This window comes from Drosophila nasuta, chromosome 3, assembly GCF_023558535.2.
Source record: "Drosophila nasuta strain 15112-1781.00 chromosome 3, ASM2355853v1, whole genome shotgun sequence".
Lineage (NCBI taxonomy): Eukaryota > Metazoa > Arthropoda > Insecta > Diptera > Drosophilidae > Drosophila > Drosophila nasuta.
In genome coordinates this window covers 6,796,317-6,818,148 of record NC_083457.1, presented here as the reverse complement: position 1 = coordinate 6,818,148, position 21,832 = coordinate 6,796,317, and the positions used below count along the sequence as shown (strand labels likewise).

Here is a 21,832-nt window from a genome sequence, read left to right as displayed (position 1 = left end):
TTAGTCAGGCGAAGGCGAAGGCAGCTGCTTATTTATTCATTCACGACGTTGCCTAGACAAATAGCAGCTATTTTTATGCTTATTGATTCTTTGCCTAGCGACTGACCTTTTGTTTTCTATCTTTTATTTTCTATATATTTTTTTTAAATACCCATCTCACACTCGTACTCTCAACCCCACTTATAGGTAAGGGCGATCTCGTGGGCTCGGATATAAATGTGCATCTGGTTGCGACCAGCAACGGACAAATGACCGCCACCACCAACAGCGCTGGACAGGATGTTGTCGTTCGCAGCAGCAGCGATATAAAGGTATGTTATCGACCCCCTCAATGACACTGGCCGAAGGTGGCTATTAAATGACAATGAGAGTAAGCATTTTATGACAGCAGAAGCTGTATATAGACGCAACAGAGAGTAGATTTAATGTAGCTAGTTGAGTCAAGGATGAACTTCATGTGCTTCTTAAGCACCTTTGTTTAATAGACTTTAACAATTAGTTCCGCATTTAGGCTTTGATTTATTTTTCCTTGTTTTGTTGTCTTTAAATATTTTATAGTTCGTATAACATATTTAGTCGTATTTTTAGTTCTATTGTATGTGGCTTTATGCATTTTTAATTTTGAACAAAACAATTTAAAAGTTTTCAAACATTTGCTTTTAATTCACTCAAGCTCTTCACCTAAATTTTTTTTTCTATAAAATGATTAATTATATTTATGCAAACATTCATTATTCTAATCATTAATCAAATGCCATTGTAATATGAAATTTAATCTGCTAAATTTGTAAACATTTTTGAACCATCAGCATACCTTTATTTAGATAATTTTCGTACAACAAACTGCCTTTTTAGTTAATCACAATAATCTACAGTTCATGCGCAAACTTGAAGCCCATGTCATTGCACTTGTTCGCTGCAGCTTCTTTGTATTCCAACGCTGAGTAAACTTTACGGTTATGGTCTTCGGGCAGTTAGAAGTCGAGCGTGCCCGTGGCCCTGTGTTAGGCTATTGCTCGACGGGTTGCGTGGACTCGTAATTAAATAGAATTTATATTATCTTTATTTTTATTTGCAGTTGTTTATTTTTAGTTGAATTTTTTATTTAATACGCGCTTTAATTTTATTTTTATCGAGCTCAGAGCTTGGCTTTTAAAGCAGTTTGGGCTTTAAGTGTTTGGCATTGTTATTTTTACCGGTTTTGTTTATTTTCATTATTTTTCTTCATTCTTCATCATTTTTTTTTGTTGGTCTGTTTGCCTGTCGTAAAGTTTATCAGGCTGAGCGCAGACGACGAAGAAGATGGGAAAGAAGAATGCGAAGTCGAAGTCGATGGCGGCGACGATGGTTCAAATAACTTAAGAACACCCGTGTTTGTATCTACGTCGACTTTTCCTTCTACTTGACTGCGTGGCAAATTCAATATTTTCTTTGAATATTATTTTCTCTCACACAATTTTTTTTTTTTGGTTTTTTTTTATTAGTGGCTGGAACGTTGCCACAAAAGCCAAAGGAATTATGTGGCGAACACACTCTTGTATTTGCACTCGCTATCTGTTATAGTTAATTAATGGAACAATGCGAGCAGCAGTCAAAAAAGAAACCGCAGGCAATTTGCTCAAATTTTAATTGAGAGATGATCGCTTAATTAGTGGGAAAACGTTTCAATTAATTCATAGTCGGGGCAAATGGGAATTTGGGAAATGGAAAATGGAAAATACTTCGCGCATTATTTGCCGCTTTTTTATAGTCATTTATTTTTGCATGTTTTTCTTTGGCTTTTGGTTGTGCCTCTCTGCTTTCGCGTTCTCCTTCGCTTTGTGCCAGGTTTATTTGCATGTCTGCTGTGTCTTGGCCAAATAAAACGCAGACATTTTAAATGTGTTTGTCTGTGTGTATGCGAGTGTGTGTGGATGTGTGTGTTGCCCTAGAGCCAAACAGCTGGCGTTGTGAGGCATCACTTCAGGTACAGCAGAAGTGGCAGTCAGCCAACGACTACGAGAACAACAACAACAACGGGGCGTATGAGTGATACTTAAGCTTAATGTGTGCGCTCGTACTTCGTCATTGTGTTTGTGTGCGAAGGCGTGCGAGGGTGAGTGTGTGCCAAGATGGTGCACTTGAGCGTGTAAAGAAGACGCCAGGGCGTCAATATTAACATGCGGCACAAGATTAAGTATACGCAAGGTGGCCACGAAATGCTCTACAAAGTTCTTGAGTTCGTTTTAGTTACATTTTATGTGTCTTTAATAATTATCAACATAAAATTAAAATAAAAATCGAAAAATAATGTTCATAGGTGAAAATTAACAAATTTATTTATTTTTAAAAATAAAAAATCTTAAAAATGCAAAGAAAAAATATAATTGAATTTACAAGTTAAAAATAAATTTAAGGCAAAAAAATAAGTAAATTTGGTTAATTTTACAACTTAAATAACTTCTTAAAAATAAAATCTTTAAAATCTTCAGTTCAAATTAAATACTAAAATACATTTTGAAATAGTTTTTTATATTGCTTTAGGGCTTATGTTTAATTGAGTGGACTTTTGTTTTGTTAGCTTTTGCCTAGAAGGCTTGCTGCTAGAACTCTTTCAAGTTTACTGGCCTCTGCGGGCAGTCGAGTTAAGATTGCATAAACATTTAGCATGAAATGCTCATAACATTTTCCTCTGTGTGTTTTTCTTTCTATCCGCTTCACAGGCGCTCACCTACTGCGATCTGAAGTGCATCCACATGGGCGGTCTGGTAGAAGTTCTGCGTCTTTATCCAGAGTACCAGCAGCAGTTTGCCAACGACATACAGCACGACTTGACGTTCAATTTGCGCGAAGGCTACGAGAATCAGGAATCAGATATTGGACCCACATTTCCATTGCCCAGCATTAGTGAGGACGACGAGAATCGAGAGGATGGCGACTGCGCCGGGGAACAGGACAAGGAGAATGGCAATGGCGGTGGTGCGGGCGGCGCTGGAGCTGCTGCCGGTGGCCCGATGTCCGCCTCCCCATCGCCTCATCACAGCATCAGCCGTTCGCCGCTGTTGGGCATGAGTAGTCCGCGGCATCAGCGATTACATCAGCGTGGTCGCTCTTTGATTACGTTGCGCGAGACGAACAAGCGACAGCGTCCTTTGAATATGGCCAACAGCTTGGATCGCGGCTCCTTCGAGGAGGTGGAGCCCCTCGCGGAGGAGGAGGGCAGTGGCGGTGGTAAGCGGCCTTCGCTTGAACGCCTTGACTCGCAGGTATCGACGCTGCATCAGGATGTCGCACAGCTGAGCGTTGAGGTGCGCAATGCCATTAGCGCCCTACAGGAAATGACCTATTCATCGTCGGCCGCGATGAACTCTCATGGTTCACTCAAGTTTCCCCCCGCTCGCTCCATACCCAACATCAGTGGCGTTGCCGCAGGGCAACGTCTGGGTTTGGCTGCTGGCTGTGATGTGCCATTGATGGATGGCAATCTGGCGATGGCAGCCAGCGAGGCTGCTGCAATGCAACGTTGCCTCTCACATCCGCCCGAAGTTTGGGGCCGTGAAATGCAGCTGCAACCATCGATTGCCAGGGTCACGGCGCCCAGCTCGAAGGCCGCTTCGCCGGCCAGTGTGGAGGCCACGACGAAGACGAGTCGCAGCTGTCAAACCGATTTCTATCGCATTGATTTTCCCACCTTCGAGCGCTTTGTGCTGGCAAATCCGCGTTTAGTGCTCGGCCTGCTGGGCATTGAGCCGGCCATCAAGAATGAAATCGAGTTGCTGCAACAGAAGCAGACCTTGCAAATCTCGCCCTTGAATACAATCGATGAGTGCGTTTCGCCGCTGGCCGTGGAGCCGAGTTTAAGCAGCTCCAAGGAGCGTTTGCTGGGCACTCAAGCGCCAACGGCAGGACGCGTCTATCCGCCGTTGGATGATGAGAATTCCAACGACTTCCGCTGGACTATGAAGCATTCTGTTAGTCATCAGAGCTGCTGCAAGAGCACTGATGCGCTTCTGAGCACCGAAGAACAGGCATTGGTTGGCCAAGAGCAACAACAGTTGCACGAACAGCAGCAACAGCAGTTGTTGCAACAACAGCAGCAGCAACAGCAGCAGCCGCAGCGCAGCAAACGCAGCATGCGACGCAGTGGCAGCGGAGGCAGCAACTCAAGTCTGTCGAGCAGCAGTTCCAGCTCAAATTGCCTCGTCTCTCAGAGCACCGGCAATCTAACCACCACCAATGCATCGGTGCACTGCAGCAATAGCACGCACAGTGTGGCAAATACGCGACGTGCCTCATGGAAGTTGCAACACTCACGCAGCGGCGAATATCGCCGTCTGTCCGAGGCGAATGCGGAGTACTCGCCGCCAGCCAAATTACCCCTGGCCATGCCCATGACGGTGGCAGCTGCTGTCGGTTATGGCCAGGATGATGAGGAGGAAAGTGTGGAACTGTTGGGACCGAGACGCGGCTCACGCAGCAGCAGCGTCGCCATGGTTGATGTGGGCAGCGGTGAGCCAGGGAATGGCAATGGCATTGGCATTGTCACTGCCACGAATGTGACAACGGGCAACACCACGAGCAACGGCAAACAGCAGCGAAGTCGTGTGCTGTTGGGCGTTAACCAGACGCAGGCACAAACAATGAGTTTTCGCTTTTCAGCCGGCGATGCGGACAAATTGGAGAAAGGACTTCGCGGTCTGCCATCCACGCGCTCCCTCAGAGATCCCAGCGTCAAATAAGGCGAACGACCGAACATTGTTTATGGCTGGCATTTGTGTTTTGGCAGCTGGCAGTGGAATTGGAGAGGGACGGACGTGTGCATGTAGATGGGAGTTGAGAGGCATCTCCAATGTTTGCCATATGTAGACAGATAGAGAGAGAGAGAGACGTGTCTGTATTCGTGTATTCGTTTACATGCATGCCGACGTGCGTGATTTATTTCCTAATTAATACTGAAATACGAAGACGCTTGTACTTTTAATATCTTTAAGATACAGATACAACACACTAAAACTCACACACATATACACACAACTAGCAGACTTCGGGTTGATTATCAATTTAGCAGTAAATAAGTTTTGTTCGATTTGCTTAATTTGATGCTGAGAGCTAGATTAACTAACGAAACTGATTGTCGACAGCTGCTTCAGTTAGTCGCAGAAATTTGCTTCAAGCTCCGATATTACTTTCATATCCTCAGCCTACAATTGATCATAAAATTTAAGATTTAAGTAGCTTTCAAAGAACTTCTAATTTAGTGTAAGCAAATGATCAACATTAACACTACATACATATTAATTGATAGCATATCAGATGATCACAAACATATTCTATTTTTTGATGATGCAAATAACTCAAGTTTATCTTAGGGGCTGTCAACAAGAAGTGCAAAAGAAAAGTTCAATAAATCGAAAATATATTTATCTGTCATTGCATTAATGCATAACACTCTCATATTAAAACAATTGCAATTAAAATAGTAGTATTACCAATTCAATGCATATAAACAAAAATATAATATATCTGAATGTTAAATGTCAACTACAGGAAAATTGGTGTATTTATGTATAATACGGAAACATCTATATACATATATAGATTTTATGTTTGTTGCGAACAATTTAAAAATTAAATCTAAACATGTTGAGAAAATTCGTGTCAAGTTTAATAGTTAGGTTGCGTGTAAGATATACATTTTTAGCTGGTTGAAAAAATATATATAAACAAAAGTGAAGCGAAGAATATATAAATTATTTATAAATAAACAAAGTAAATAAAATGTAAGTTATTTGACAATCGTTTGCGCTAAAAAATGAACAACAACAAGAAATTACTATTTTACTTATAAAGTAAAATAATTGAATTTGTGATTTCAAAAATATATCTGTAGAATGTTTAGAGGGGCATGCATCATCTATTTTTTTAAGAAATGCCAATGAAACTATCAATGAAAATTGATAAGGTGTAAATACTAAGTAAAAAATTCAATGTTAATACTCTTAAGTGATAGTTGATAAATGAATAATCTGGTATAATTACCGCTAAAGTAAGGAACTCTGTAAATTTCTAAACGTTTATTGTATATATGTATATTCATATTGTAAATGTTCCCAACAAACTATAAAGACTTGTGCTTCATTCTATGCTCGATGTAAGGCACTCTACGATAATACTATATTAAATTTAAACAAAAAGTACATACGACTTTTATATGTACTTGTATATTAAACAAAAAAATAAAAAGAAATACATATATACAGATACTCGATGTGTTTTAACCGGACGAAACTTCAGCTTAAGCATAAGCAGCATCAATTGTAATTGTATGTACTGTAGTTATAAAGTAAAATAATATATTTATATATACTATATATATAAATACTCTATCTATGTTAAAGATTTTGGTCAATAAGTTCAGCGGGGAATTCTTGAACGTTTTTAAATGTTTTAATTAATGTTATTACATAAAAAGAAAAAGAACAAATGAAATATTCAATATTTAAACAAAGTAAACAATAAAACTTGATGTCAAATTCAGTCAATGACTTTAATATTAATTGGGTTGATTTATTGAGCTTTTTAAGCAGCTTTACTTACTCTTTTACTTTTTTGGTTGTCATACACATTGTGTGCATACATACATATGTGCTATGCATATGGGGTTTACTTTAATGCGATTAACTCAATTGGCGAAGTAAAGTGAGACTATGTTATGCCACGTGTGTGTGGATGTAGATGTATATCTAACGTAATCCGATAACCTTATTGCCAAGTTTATTGCTTATCGTTGTCAGGTCCATATGTCAATCGAGGTATTAAAGCCACAACCGGGCCACTTTGACAGTTGTCAATTGAGTGGGGTAAATACTTTGATTTTATGCCTTCATCATAAGGCATGCTATAAATGAAGTAGGCAGCATAAGTATGTAGTTTGCTTACACATAGTGTGCGACATTTTAGTACAAGTTCATAAACATTGAGCTTTTAGTACAAAGTTAGCTAAGAAATAAAGCCACAGCCCTGGCATATAAAAAGACATTTACAGCTTTATCTTTTCCATGTTGCTGAACTTGTAAGGCTTAAAGCTGCGAGTGAAAAGCTTTCCTGTTAAAAACTAAAATGAAATTCTTAGTCTGGTCACCAACCCAAAGCTCTATAAAAAGCTTTGTGCCTTTACAAAAAGTTCCGAACAGTGGGAAATCCTTAAACTGCATTTTCCAGGTTGAGCTTAAAGCGCTTTAAAAGATGCGCTCAGCTCATTTTTGATAAGCAAGGTAACTGTTGGAGTTTAAAATAATTATGAAGCGAAACTTGTTAGAGAATATGTCATTTCATTATCCGGTAATTAGCGCAAAAAAAGCTCATTATCTGGCGCAACCCCCGGCGACTTTATTTCAAACTTGAGACCGATTAAAGAGTGAAAAACTTTAAGTAATTCAACTGATAAAGTGCACTGTGTGATAACACCTTTTGCCAAACTTGGCAGAAGGGTAACTAAATAATTATGCTAATAACCAGCAACTATAATGAAACTATTTTCATGTTTTATGAGAATTGGCAAAGTTAGAATAAATACAATTAAAAAATGCATTTGAAATTCCCTGTTTCAAATTCAAGTTGGGATAACATCTAATGCAGCTGTCGGATGGTTTAATTAGTGTTGTCTCCGGCGCCGCTGGTTTAGATGGTTTTAATTACAATGGTTTTGAATCGCTGAGTCTGATAGCTCAAACCATTGGCAATTTGAGTTAGGCATGAAATGCGACCATTGTCTTAATTATACACAAATACAAATTGGTATATGGCATGCACTCTGATTCTCTGCTCGCAATTCGTGTCGGTCACCGAGACAGCAGAAGGACCTTTTGACTGTGACCCCAACATTTTCCCTGGTGTCACCTCTCCTCGACGACCGGCTGACATTCATGATGCCCCTTCCCGCTCCCCCCTCGCAGCATTGCCACAACCATAACAATCGGTATTGATTACATGCACAACCAAAATGCGACTCGCACTCAGGCTCTGGCAACGAAGCATTGCGAATGCACATGATCATAGGCGACTTATAAATGTTCTGACATTCCATTTCACGCTATCTCAGATTGGATGCGTGTGTGAATCTATTTCAAATAATACTTATATGTCATTTGGGTCTGCCTATATACGCAGTTATTTTTCACAACTCTTTAAAACATTTAAAAAATGTATTTGCTGTCATAAAACTATTAATTCACTACAATATTAGAAATTAGCTCAGAAATGTTTAAATTCTTTTGATATTGAGCATTATGAGATAGAAGTTGTACCTAGATAATGAATTATAGACTTTAGTTTCAAACTTAACTTTATTCTTTTTAAAACTGATATTCATTCAAAGAGAATTTCATTTCTTCTCGTCAGATTAAACATGCTGCTCGGTGTGAATTGCTTTTGCGCAGGGTATTAAAAACTGCAGCCATAATCGGAGCCTGAAGAGCTGTGCGCTATGGTCACAGTCATAAGCGTAATTTCTGCTCTAATTCTGTTGCAGTTTCATTATAATGGCAACACGCTGGTAATGTGCGTGTCCTGTGAAGCAAGGACGAAACAGCTGGCCCTGTATTGCACCCTGTTCTCTGTGTGTGTCTTCATGTCCGGGTGGTTGGCTGAATGTCTGTGTCGGGTTTGTGTTTAATTGTGCCTCAATTCACAGTTGAAGGCAGCTCAAGCTCCAGCTGCTCTAGCTGCTGCTGCTTCTGCTGCTGTTGTTGTTAATAGCCATCAACTCCAATCGAAATAAGGTAAAAGGATGTGCTTCAAAATTTTATTCTATAGCATCCATGCTGATTACAAATTTATGATGCCACTTCAAATCAATTGGCTGCTGACAACAACAAGCAAACTTCAATAATTTCTAATTTATATTAAGTAAAGTGCGAGTAATCGATGCAGAGAAACAGCAGCAACAGCAGCAGGACATTGTTGTAGTGCTTGTCGAGGCAAAAGTTTTAGCACCACAACACGAGTGCAAAACGGAATCAGGATAAAAACTACTGCAACTTTTTGCACTGCAATTCAATTGAACTGAGAAGCGAGTCAGTCAGAGAGACAGTCAGAGAGTCAGAGGCAGTCACTGGGGCAGACACTTGGCTGAGTTCCTTTTGCAGACGCGCGTTAAATGCATTTCAGCTGCGGACTGTGGAATTGATGGTTGTGTGTGTGTGTGGGTGTGTGTGTGTATGGCAATAAGTCAGGGGCCTGATGCATGTGTCCACTGTCGCCTGCACTAATGTGCGGTTCATTAGACAAAGCTCACCACACGTCTGCCCCATGGGCTGCATTGCAATGTGCGGGTGTGTGGGCGAGTGTACAGGCCTGTCTGTAAGTCAGCTGCTCAATACGCGTAATCGTATTAAAAGGATTCAAGGGACTAATTAGCACAGCGCGTGGACAAGTCAAGCGTTGCCGCTGCTGCTATGTAGTCGTTGCTGGCTGCCACTTGGCCATTGCAGCCGCCTGCCTGCTGACTGCCTGTCAGTTGCCACATTTGATTAGGCTAATGCATTTTTGCTCTAATTGCAGCTCAAAGTGCAGCAGTCTCCCAACCAAAATAAAACTTGGCCACAGAAAACGAGTGAACAAAAAAAAGCGACTACTAAGCAACAGAAAAGTGAGCGAAACTCGTAAAAAACTGTCTCAATTGGCTGACACGATGCACGAGGCAGGAACATCAAGCAGGTAACAAAGGAGCTGCAACTGCCATTGCAACTTTGGCGGCAACTTTTACGTTTGTGGCAACTTTTGAGTCAAGCAGCTCTTACTTTTATTTCCACTTCTTCGTCTTCCGTTTCTCCTTGCTGCTTCTGCTACTTCTACTTCTCTGCATCTTGTGGCTTAACAATTTTTATAAAAAACGGAAAAAGTTGCAACCTGCCACTCCCACCAAAGAACACGTACTTCCACCCCCTCTACTCTCTACTCTTTTGCCTTTTGCCTGCCAGTTTTGTGGGCGAGTTTGTCAAGCGTATGGCACAAAGAATTCAGTTAATGCGTACTTAATAGTCAAGTCATAAATTTTAAATACTGCTAAATGGCTGCCTCAAGATATGTTCCGAGTGTGCTTATATGCCAGATACTCGCATTCACCATTCGCTCGAGTATGTAAATCAACGCATCCATATATCATTCGCAGCCCGATCGCAGCATCGCCTCGTGTCGTAGGATATCCCGCACCTCCCTCCTCAGACATGCTCAAAAACGCACTTGTACACGCCACCGAAAATATTAGTAGCCTCTTGGAACAAGATAATGAAACCAACAAGAAAATTTATGAGTTTTTTCCGCATTTTTGCGGTTTTGCTTAGCTGGCAGCTCATAACTGGCCTCAAAGCCACAGTCTAAAGTGTTGTGCCTGGCCATGATTACGAGTATTTCGCCATAGCTGCCAATCACCGTGGTGGGCTTGATTTATTTTAACAGGCCATCTTTCATATATTTTATAGTCAACATCTTCATTTTATTTTTGTATTTCTTTTATTTTGCATATATTTTATGAAATCCACATTCACAATAAATTATTCTTCTTAATACGAATTTATGTTATTTGGTTTATTTTTGTTTAATTTTCTTTTTTTCGTTTTTTATTGAATTTTGCTAATGTACATGTTGCATTAACCCTTTTAATTGAACTTTTAAAAAGTGATGAGGATCAAAAAATTTTGTCCATACTTTAATATGATAACTTTTTTATACAACACAAAAACTTGTTAATTTTTATGTAAATTTAAATTATTTTTGTTTTGCCTTATACTTTCGATTTTCGTTGCAAATTTTTTCTAATCATTTTGTTATTTTTTTTAAGTTTCCTAATCCGCTTAAAATGGAGCTTTTTAGCCTTTTTGATATTATTTTTAAATTAGTGGATCAACGATTTTATTGGATTCAAAACATATATACATATATTCCTTTTTAAACGTATTTATACATTTTTTATAATGCGATGAGTTTTTGGATTTATTGCAAATTGTAATCTGTGAAAAATTATGTTAAATTCACAATATTTTACAAAATATTGAAATCAATGAATTCCTCTCTTCCGTTATTATTTATAAAATTATTATCTTATTTGAATTTATGATATTTTTCACTATTGCACTTTTTTGATGAATTTTGTTGCAAATTTTCTTTATTAATTTCACATTTTATTTAACTTTGCTAATCTACAAACCACTTTGATTTGGAGCCTTTTCCACATTGTTTTTTTTTTAAAAAGCAAAATCTAAGAATATAAACACAGTGTCTGCTTTGTCTTTGTGAAATGTTATTGTCAGTCTCGATTTTCTGCATTTTCTTTGGCATTGGCAAAGAATTCAATTATTTTATCAGTCTTTATCTCTGTCTAAGTCTCTACTTTGTCTTCTTAACCCAGTTTGGAGTTGCGCAGCCATTTTTTTGTTAGGTTTATTAACTATTTGATCCTTTATCTATATATTTTCCATCCTCTTTTTTCTGCTTTTTGCTTGTAGTGATTCACTTTGCAGCTTGCTCAAAGTTAGCTTTTGCTTTCGTTTTACGACTTTGTCTAGCGCCGTCGCTTTTTTTTGCACGAGTGTATTTATGCGCAATGTGTCACCCACAATGCATACCACACACACACACATCCATCCACAGATGGCGATTGAAAGAGGATGAGAAGGAAGTCAAAGGCGGAGGCGAGTTGAAGAGCTTCGACGAGAGCATAAAAATGATGAGTTATTTGTTTTTTAGTGCATAATTTATGAGTTAAATGAGTTTTTCATATGCGAGTGCGTGTTATGCTCGACTCCGTTATGGCATTGGGCGTTGCTTTACAGATTTGTCAGACAAACACACACACACATTCGCGCAGAGAGACATTTACAAACTGAGTGGCAAACACACATATACATTAGCTCTCACACACACAGATACACACGCACACAGATGTGCTGCTTGGTTGGCTTTTTATTTATGACTTTTACGCGTGAAACTTCATTCGAAAGCGTTTAACTGGAAGCACACACAAAAAGATTTTCCCAGCCACAATTTTCCCCAAGACTTGTAAAACTTTTGTAGCTTGCCTGCTAAACGTTTAACACACACACACATACACACACACACTGAGAGAGACACCCACAAATACATTCTCGCTCTCTGACACACGCATATGGGACACTTAAACATGCTCTTTGTGGCTTGGTTTGATGGCAGGCACACGCACGTTTATCATGCAAATTGCGCCTAATTGTCTGGAACGGGATTTACTTGTGGCTCAAACTGGCACTACGCATATTTTGCACCCAGCTTGCCAAAAACTTGCCCTTGCCAAAACCAAAAAAGGAAAAAAAGAATATATAATAAACGAAAATGGCAAAGATGAGAAGAAAATCTGTGTGAAGGCATCCAAAGTGCGCATTAAATTTAACCCGAACCCAAAAAGCGACCGACGCCAGCGTGGCGTATACGTAATTTTGCATGGCAGCTTAGCAGACATTCTGATTTAATTGTTTTGCCCAACGATTCATATAAAAAATTACCCCATTTTTTTCGCCAATCGTTCGCTCTCTTCTCTCTCTCTCTCGCTTTCGCTTTACTTCGTTATGGTTGTTGTCCCTCGAAGCGTGTCCGCGTCTAACTGCATTGTGTCCCTTGCCCCAAGCTCTGTGTCTGTGTCTGTTTCGGTTTCTGTTTCGGTGCGCCCCACACTCCGTGCGACAACTTCCAACTCTGCCTTATTTAACGAATTGAGTTGGCAACTCCACGGACAAGTGGGGGCATTAATTTTTAACGGTAAATGCGCGAAAAGCGGCTCTGCTTTAAATGAATTGTTTGGCCATCCACGAGTCGACCCACCGCACCACAGAGTCGCATGTAAATTAGACGCAGCTCCCTTTTTGTCTTTGTCCTCTCTTCTCCCCATTTCTTCGTATTTTTCTCGCTGTTTTCCAATGATTTTTCTGGTTGTTTTTTTCATTTCTTTGTTGTAGTTACATGCGGACTTCTTGCCTTTCAATACACTGTCGTTGGGATTGATTGCCAATCCCATAAACTTGGGCACATTTATTTCAATTCAATTTATTTTGAAATTTATTGATCATCTGTAGATAAGAGAAGTAGCTGCAAATAATCATATATTTCGCAATGAAATTGAAGCAGTTTGAAGAATGCGTTGAGAGTGTTGAGTAGGAAGATCATTTTACTGTGAATTGCGTACATGAAATTCGTGATAAAATTTGGATTTTGTACCGTAAATTGAGTACTTTTAATGATAGTAAATTAATTAGTGAAAAGGTGACTTCATATGTACATATATTTATGTAGCAGTCCAAACATGGAAAATAAAAAGATAAATTTTTTAAGCTAAAGAATATATAAAAAATTAAATTTTTGTAGAGCATTGATTAAAAGTTTATTTTCAATTTTAAAGTAATAATTGCGATTTATATTTCGCGGAACCTTTTGAACCTTCTTTAAATTAATTTTTAAATTTAAAGTAGTTACTGAGATTTTGATTTCCTGAACTTTGAAGTACTTTAATATTTACATATTATTCATTTTCTAAAATTATGGTTAACAAATAATACTTTTGCGATGTTAGCTTTATTAAAAGTGAAATGTGTAAAAATGATAAATGCTTTAGGTGCCATAAAGTAAAAGTTCTCCCTAAATTTTGAAATTTTTGAATAGATTCTATTCACAGATTGATATATATTTAAAATAATAGTTAACAAATAATACTATAATTTTACGCTGCTTGATATAGTTAAATAAAGTGGCAAGCTGCAAAACACATATATTTTTTAAAGTATGTTTTTATTTACAATTTATGATGTGCGAAAATATATTGATGGTCTATTTTACTTATCAACATAGAGTATGCTTTCTTCGTCACGCTTCCCAGCGGGTTAGGAAAGTGTTTTGTATTTTATTTTTTACCAGTTTTTTGGGGGCTTGCTGTTGTTTTGTCGATTGCTTTGGCCTTTGGCGTTCATTTGGCTACACTCGGCAACGGTATCTGTGCTTTGTGTTAACGTTTTGTTGCCTTAGTGCTCTGGGTGCTGTTCGTTGGTTGCTGCCACACAGAAAATATTTCCGGCTGTTGGTTGCCTGGTGTCGGGGCATGCCATCAATCTGACCTCTGCCCCGGGCCGACTCGAGCAATGGATGGCGATGGCAATAGCATTGGCAGCACTTGTAGCCTCTGGCCTTTAATTTAAAAACTCTTTTACGCCGTCTCGCCTCAAAATGCGCCGTCGCAGCGCCCAATAATGTGAATTTTATGTAATTGAAGTGGCAGCTGTTTGGGCACCAGGCAAAAAAGAATAACACAGGCAGCAAAAAAATGAGAGGGGACAAAAAGTACAGAAAAAGAAAGAAATTGTAACGCGCAAGAGAAATGTAATAGCATAACTCTTTCTGCGGCTTAGGTTGGTTTTGTTGGCCCCAAAGGCATTCACGACAAAGCGACAAACTGCGGCGCTGAATTCAACTTGCTGGCCAATGGAATGAGTCCAAGTTTCAGTTGGCCCAATGACATTGGCTTACAGTGGCACTTGCACTTAAGATTGAGTTGGCCAGATAGTGTTAGAAACAAATGAGCAGCAAGTTATGCATTGACTCCATTATCACTTGACATTTCATTTATGAAATGCAGCAACATACTTAATAGGTGTGCAATATTTTAGGATGTTTACTGAAATGATGCGTAAAGTACTTGAGGCTGAATAGGGAAATTTAAGTAGAGAGGAGTTGCGAAATTTTGATATTAAAAGAGTGATGAATATATCTCACTTTCCTTTCGTTGTTATCTATTTAGATTTGAATTGTTTTTTTTTCATTTAAATGCTGAATATTTATTTATTCATCAACTTGTTATCAAATTGATCTTTATTTAAGGACATTGTCAAAGAATACAACGAACAAAAAGTATCAGAATTTATGAAACAGTACAAAGTAGTGAGACTGTTCGAGAAATTAAACTTTAAATAAGTTGAGAAATTTTAATATTTAATGATTATCTTCCTTTTATATGGGGATTTAAATGCAGAATAGTTGGACACCAGCTTGCGATCAAATTCAACTGAAGTAATATAACAAGAATAAAAAGAATATTAAGAGGATAGAATTTTTTAAAATGTGTACAAAGTACGTCTTTCACACTATCTTTTTATTGCTGTTCCTTTAAAATTAAACTATTTTTTGCAATTAAATGCAGAATATCTTACAGAAGCTTGTTATTAAATTAGACTGAATTCAAAAGCTGTTCAAAGTAACATAATATAATATAAGAATAAAAACCATAAATATCTCTTTATATCTCACGTTAATTTCATTCATATTAAATCAGTTTCTCAAAGAAAAAAACTTAAGTGCAGAATATAGAACTTAATGGAATGATTATGTATTGTATCTCTTTTGCTTCTCTAACGTATGTAATAAAACAGACACTTCTCTATATGTATTCATATAATTCCCAACATAAGTTTTCGTATTTAACCTTTGACTTTTAACTCATGCGCTTTACGCCAAAGCGGATAACCAGCTGAATTCGCTTTTCATTTGTTTGCAATTAAGCAGCTAGAAGTTGCTTGGCTCTCGTGCAACTAAAAAAACATCCAGCAGATTCAACTTTCGACCAGCATAAAGTCAATTTCATTACTTTTCAATTAGTCGGGGATTTTTTTTTTTGTGCTTCATGTTTTGACTGCCGCCTATGCAAATATTTGCTTATTTTTTAATTTTTCTATATTTTTTTTGTAGAAATAGTCAACAGTTTTTGGCATTGGAAGAAGGCCAAAGAGTCTCAGCAATTCTGCAGCAGCTGCATGCAAACAGACCGCTTGCATGAACCATAAAAAAAATGCAAAGCGGGCAATATGCGTCTTTAATTAAGGTCAAAATAAATATACCAAGCGTTCTTTTTGTGCGCCAGCTTGTCTTTGAGATAAATGGCTGCCAAAAAGGACTCTCTCTCAATCTGTGTAGTGGGGTAAGGGGGAAAAAGGATGCGGCGGGTGGTCGATTTGATAAATAAGTGGGGAAGTTCGGCCGCAACTGCTTTGGGCAACTGGCGGCTGTTTTACATTTTGGCTTTTGTTTTACACTCGTTATACACTTACTCAAAGGGTATGTCAACTATGATAGCAGCAATGCAGCAGTAGGAAGGGGGAAATAAGAAAATTAAGAGAGAGTCAGATTAGAAGCTATTGTTGATATAAATAATTTGTTAAAAGAAATACCATTTAGCAATTTTATCACATTTGAAGAGAGCATTCATTATTCTTTGCACCAGCTCTAACTGCCCGCGTTTTTTCCATACTTTGCACAATTTTGTGTTTTTTGTTGATTTTTGTGTATTTTCTTTTTTGTCGTCCGCGAGTTTCGTTAATTGCCGAAGGACGGGCATATATAATTGTGCCAATCCTGTCTATCGCCCCCTTTTTCTCTGCGATTCACTTTGTTGATTTTTTATTTAAGCATTTATTTTTTGGTTTTTTTGTACTGTGTTTTGTTGTGTTGGTTTATTTATTTGCACTGGCATTAAAATAAAGTACATAAAATAAATAAATTAAATTTTGCAAGCTGCACAAAGGTCAACGATGTGAACTGCGTGAACTGCGCGTCTTACTGGGAAGGCCAAGCTCATTTTTATTTCATTCTGAATGCGAAAGCTGCCCTCGGTCGAGCCCAAGTTCGCGACCGTGTCGATTTTCACATTTGTGCCAATGAATTTTTACGCATTTTACGTGCTTTCGCTTCATTTGCAACCCTTTTTTCACTCTCTTTTTTGTCTCGGTTGTTTTGTTTTTTGTCGCCTTTTTTGTTCATGTTGTTGTTGTAGTGCCCGTTTTTGTGGCACATTAAAAAATTACAGCGCATTACGCAAATTAACCTCAGACTTAGCAACGCCTTTTATTATTATGTATATGGCCGAGGTGTTCGCCTCAAAAGAATCATTGACGACAACAACGCAAATTGCGCATACGCCACGTGATTGCGTGTTGCTTTTGATTTTTTATTTCATTTAAAGCGATGATATTTTAAATAATTTTCTGCCTTTTTTGTGTTAAAGGTTTTCATAAAAAATTCTGAGCTCAGCTGCGTTGATTGGCAATCAGTCAGTCAGATAGTCAGTGGAATTACTAAAAACATTAAAAGGATGACTGAGGATAAATTTGCAATATATTGCAGCTTAAGACTTGATTTGTTATTGTAATAATAGAGTTTTTTGTTTGAAACATACATAAATAAATATTGCAATTTTTTTTCGAAATAATTACAGAATTTTTTACTAAATTGTGTGTGCATTTAATTATGTGTAAGCGCATTGTTTATATTTATTCGATTACAATGATTAACTAACGAGAAAATACGAATGTTTGTACAAGTATCAAATTATAGCGAAATTCCATTTACTTTCAAGTGCTTTTTAGATTTAAATTGTTTGCCATTTGGCAATTAATTTTAAATGTAACTAGTTAATTGAGCTGATTTAACTGAGTTTCCAATTAAATATGCATTTTCAATTCAAACTCAGCATGGGGAAAAGCGATATTGAAGGCGTGGGTGCGACAATTCAATGTGAAACTGGTCTAAAAATAAAGCAATTAGATACACAAATGGTTTAACAAACGGCATATAAACACACTGTTGCAACAGACGAAGAATCGGGGTCAGCAGCATAAAGAAAAAAAGGAAAAGCCAAGTCTGTGTCTGGCAGCTAAAGGTTAAGCAGAAGCTGCTCACTCGCTCTCTCTTTTCGACTCGTTGAGTGAGCCACAACTAGCCAACAACTACAACTAAAAACAAAAACAAAGAAACAATTACAAAACTGATTAGAAAATCTGGGCAGGCCGAGCGAAGAGCAAACACGAACAGGACATTGTTTTGCTTACGCCCACAGCTCACTGAAGCTCTGAAGGACTCAGGACTATCTCTTACTGGGGGCAGGAAAAACAACAAACCGCACAATTTGCAAAAACAACAATGACCATGATTTTGGGGTCACACAAAAAGCGGAAAGTCAGAAGCAAAAAAAATGTTTTACTCGTATACATATATATATCTACAATATAAAGAAAGCAGAAAAAGCAAAGACAAAGGCAGAGCTTCAATTGTATGTGTGTGTGGGTGTATGTTGTGTAGGTGTTTTGGGTGTGGGCGTATAACGGGAATCGAAATTGACACGCTCACTAATGCGTTGGGTTTGTGGCATGAACGCTTCAGTCTCAGTCGCAGTCGCAGCCTCAGATTCAGAACCAGCAGCAGAAACAGAGCCATGACAAACTAATCGACTTAGTCGGCGACACCTTAAATATTCCCAGAAAACAAAAAGGAGTCAAACTCGTGTCGCGTGGGCAGTGCTCTCACTGAGTGAAAGAGGTGTGTGCCCATCTAAAAGGACAACAAAAGCCTAAAAGGGATGTCACATTTTGTGGCTGTCCACAGTCTGCCTTCGTTGCCTTTTGTTTCTGTGTGTTTCTCTCTCTTAGCTGGCAGCTTGAATTCATTTTGTTTAGTCTTTGGTTTGGCTTTTGGGTCCTCGTCTATAATTTTTTTCGGTTTTTTTTGTGTTCACTCTCTCGCTCTGCGCTTGGCAAATTGCAGCTGGACAGCTGAACAAAATGAGTTTCGAACTCAACTCGACTTGAATCGAATCGAATCGAGTCGAGTAGATGTAACATGTTTCGTTACGTTTTGTTTCGGTTTGCTGCGATGCCACTCGATACGAGATGCGATGGCAAACCAGGCGATAGGATTCGTTTCAGGTTTGTTGTTAGAATTTTCTCTTTTCTTTTTTTTGGGGCTCGGAGTTGCACTCAAACTGAAATAAATTTCAGTCAATCTTGTTCGATGCCAATAACGATAACAATAATTGCTGTCCAGGGACAAATATGTTCGCCATTTTCCAATAGCGTCAACCGAATGTTTCGTCTAATAAAAAAATGAACCCAGCTTGCGACACAGCTGGGCGACGAGTAAAAGCTTTTCTCTGTCTACGTGTGTGTGTTTGTGTGCTGATGTGTTTCGCTGTATGTGTGTGTGTGTGTGCGTGTGTGGGTATTGGCTAGTCTGTGACCATGCGAAGCGTTCAATGTTTTGCTTGATTCCACATTTGTTTGTTCAATGGATTTGCCTTCGCCTGCTTTTCGATTTTCAGTTCACTTCCTATTTTTTTTTTGTTGCTCATGTATTTTTTTTGTTGTTGCTAGTCCTTTTATGTTTGTTTTTTGTTATTGTTTTTTTCCTCTTCTGTTATTTTAAAGACCCCCTCAAAATCGATTTGAGTTAAACGTTCGTCTTGCACAATTATTTGTTGTCCTTGTTTTTGTTTTCGTTGTTGCTGTTGTTGTTGTGCAGTTTATTTGTTTGTATTGGCATTTCACGAAGCAGAGCGCAAAGCGTTTCAGTTTTTGGCATCAGCGATTTTTACAGGATATACTATATATATTGTATACTATATAAGTGCGTGTGTTGTGCTCTGAGTGATTGCTTGGGATTTGTTTGCGTTCGAGTGTGTGAGTGTGCATGATATGGACAGCTTACAAATTCGGGCAACTTTTCACTTTTGTTTGCTCTTGAAAGTGTTACTATCGAAAGTGCCAGTAGTGTACTATAAACAAAAATGTGTTTTAAATTGCTTAATAATTAAATAATGCATTCTTTTATATTAAGCCGATTACCACTTAGCGTATGTCCAAATAAACCACGCTTCTTATGAAAGATTTCAATATTGTGACCGACAGGTAAACACAATTAAATTGCTCAGCATTTGGTGAATGCAAATTTTGCGAGAGAGGCAAGCTCACACATCAATAATTAAATGAGATTAGCTATGGTCGATTTCATAATGAAAATAATGTGAAATTAAACCGAAAACACACACTTATAAACAAATAGAAAATTGCAGTAATTATAGCAAATATATATTGATGTTATGCAGATTATTGTGAAGTTGATGTGAGCAATTAAAACGAAATAGCAATTTAAGATATCTCACTAGATGTTCTTAATATGTTGAAGCATTTCATTATCTCTTTGACCAGCAAGCAAACGGCTTAGAATAGTATTTGTTGCCCGAATTATAATTACCTGCAGTGGCGATCGATGCTGGGCCAAAGTCGAAAGTCATTAGAAGCAGTCAAAAGGACATGCACATTCAGAAAGGGCCACAAAATGAACGGACAACAAGAGTCCTTTAGAATCTGTGACTCAGTCTCTCTGTCTCTCTATCTGGATTTCCGGCCTGCAATCAGGCAAATCCTATGCTTTGATAGAGGCATAAATAGCTGCTTGCCTGACATGCTGCTGGAGTGCTTTTGATGCTGTTCGCACGAGCTGACAAAAACTTATGGCCTAGCATGATGCTGCTGCTGTTGCTGCTGGTTTGATGCCGTCGTATCGGCGTATGGGCAAAGTTTTCTAATTAAGTTACTCATACGCACCGGGTGCCCAAGTAGTGCATATGACGGACGTAAAAGTAATTTTCATAGGAGCCAAGCCACACACACACACACACTGCAACACACACATGTTCGCTTAAAAAGTGAAAGCCAAAACCAGGCAACAACTTAAAGCCGGCCAACAACACAAAAGCCAAACTGCAAACTCAGCTCAGCTTTATAGTCAGCTTTCTCCCCGCTTCGACTCTGGGTTTTTCTCTCGAGTGTGCATTGCTGGAGGCATCAGTCGCTTGGCCTATTAAACGGACTAAAGGCAGTCAGCGATTTTGATGCCAAGACAACGTACCAACGTTGCAAGCATAAATATGATGGTCGTGCCAGGGCTAAATAAGCTAAAGCTGATGCTGTTGCTGTTGTTGCTGCCGTTGCAGTTGCAGCTGCAACATGCTTAACATAATTATAAAGTTGCCTCGTTGTGCTGCTGCCGCTGCCCGCTGACTTTGTCGTCGTCCTTGTTAATTTAGACACTTTGCACGTAAAATGTATGAAACATCTTTCTCTCTCGCCTTAGCAAGTTTATATTTTTTATATAGTACATTTTCTTTTAAAAAAATTTATATATACACACTTATTCTGGCAGCTGTCTTAAGTCCTGACTGCTGCTTGCAGGTTGGCTGTTGTGGCTCTGCTTGTTTGTTGCTTGTTTTACTTTTAATTGGAAATCTCAAAAGATTAGTTATGCTTCGGTACCAAGCATCAGCAGCCAGAGCAGCAGGCAAGAGCCCACAGAGCACAGGAGGCGGGAGGCGGGAGGGAGTCTGGAGGAGGCTGGCAGGCTTATAATTGGTGCGTTGCAATTGAAGTGTTTGCCATGCACGAATGCCTGTGTCTTGAGGCCGCTTGAGGTTGAGCATAGCTCAAGCAGCCTCTGTGTGTGGTGTTTGAATGTGTTTGTGTGTGTGCAAGTGAGTGTGCTCAAATTGTATGCAAGCAGGTCAAATAATGGTAACGAAATTTATAGACAAAACTTTCGTGTGGCTTCGAGTTGCAGCCTGGAATCAAGGAAGCGCAAACGTATTACATATACGAAACGAGCACACGGTATTATTATTACTATATTTTGACTGCCGCAGCCCAATCAAGATTGCTTACGGCTTGATAGATAATTTCACCGAGCAGTTGCCATTAGGTTTTGCCGGAGCTTAACCGAAATTGATGAAGCTGCCAACTGCAAGTGACAAGTTCGCAACTGTTCTCCACTTATTGCTGTTGTTGTTGTTTTCGTTGTTGTCTTGACATTTGCTGCCATCCTTGGCTGGCATCTTAAAGATGATTTAGATACGCCAGCTGAAAATTTCGCTCAAATCGTCGCCTGTTGTTACTTTGTTTTGCTTATCGGACAGCAGCCTCTAGCATCTGCCTGTCTGTAGTTGGCAGCTGCCTAAGCTTGCGCG

General features: G+C 38.6%; 1 protein-coding gene across 1 annotated transcript in view; it reads left to right on the top strand.

Annotated features, from left to right (window-relative positions):
* LOC132790112 (potassium voltage-gated channel subfamily H member 8) overlaps positions 1-6,447 on the top strand; it is a 63,807-nt gene extending 57,360 nt beyond the window's left edge. The window contains exons 16-17 of the mRNA XM_060798548.1: positions 187-311; positions 2,703-6,447. Coding sequence (XP_060654531.1) covers positions 187-311; positions 2,703-4,718 — 2,141 coding nt within the window. The 3' untranslated portion in view covers positions 4,719-6,447. The remainder of the gene's footprint in view (positions 1-186; positions 312-2,702) is intronic.
* Positions 6,448-21,832: the final 15,385 nt, after the last annotated feature.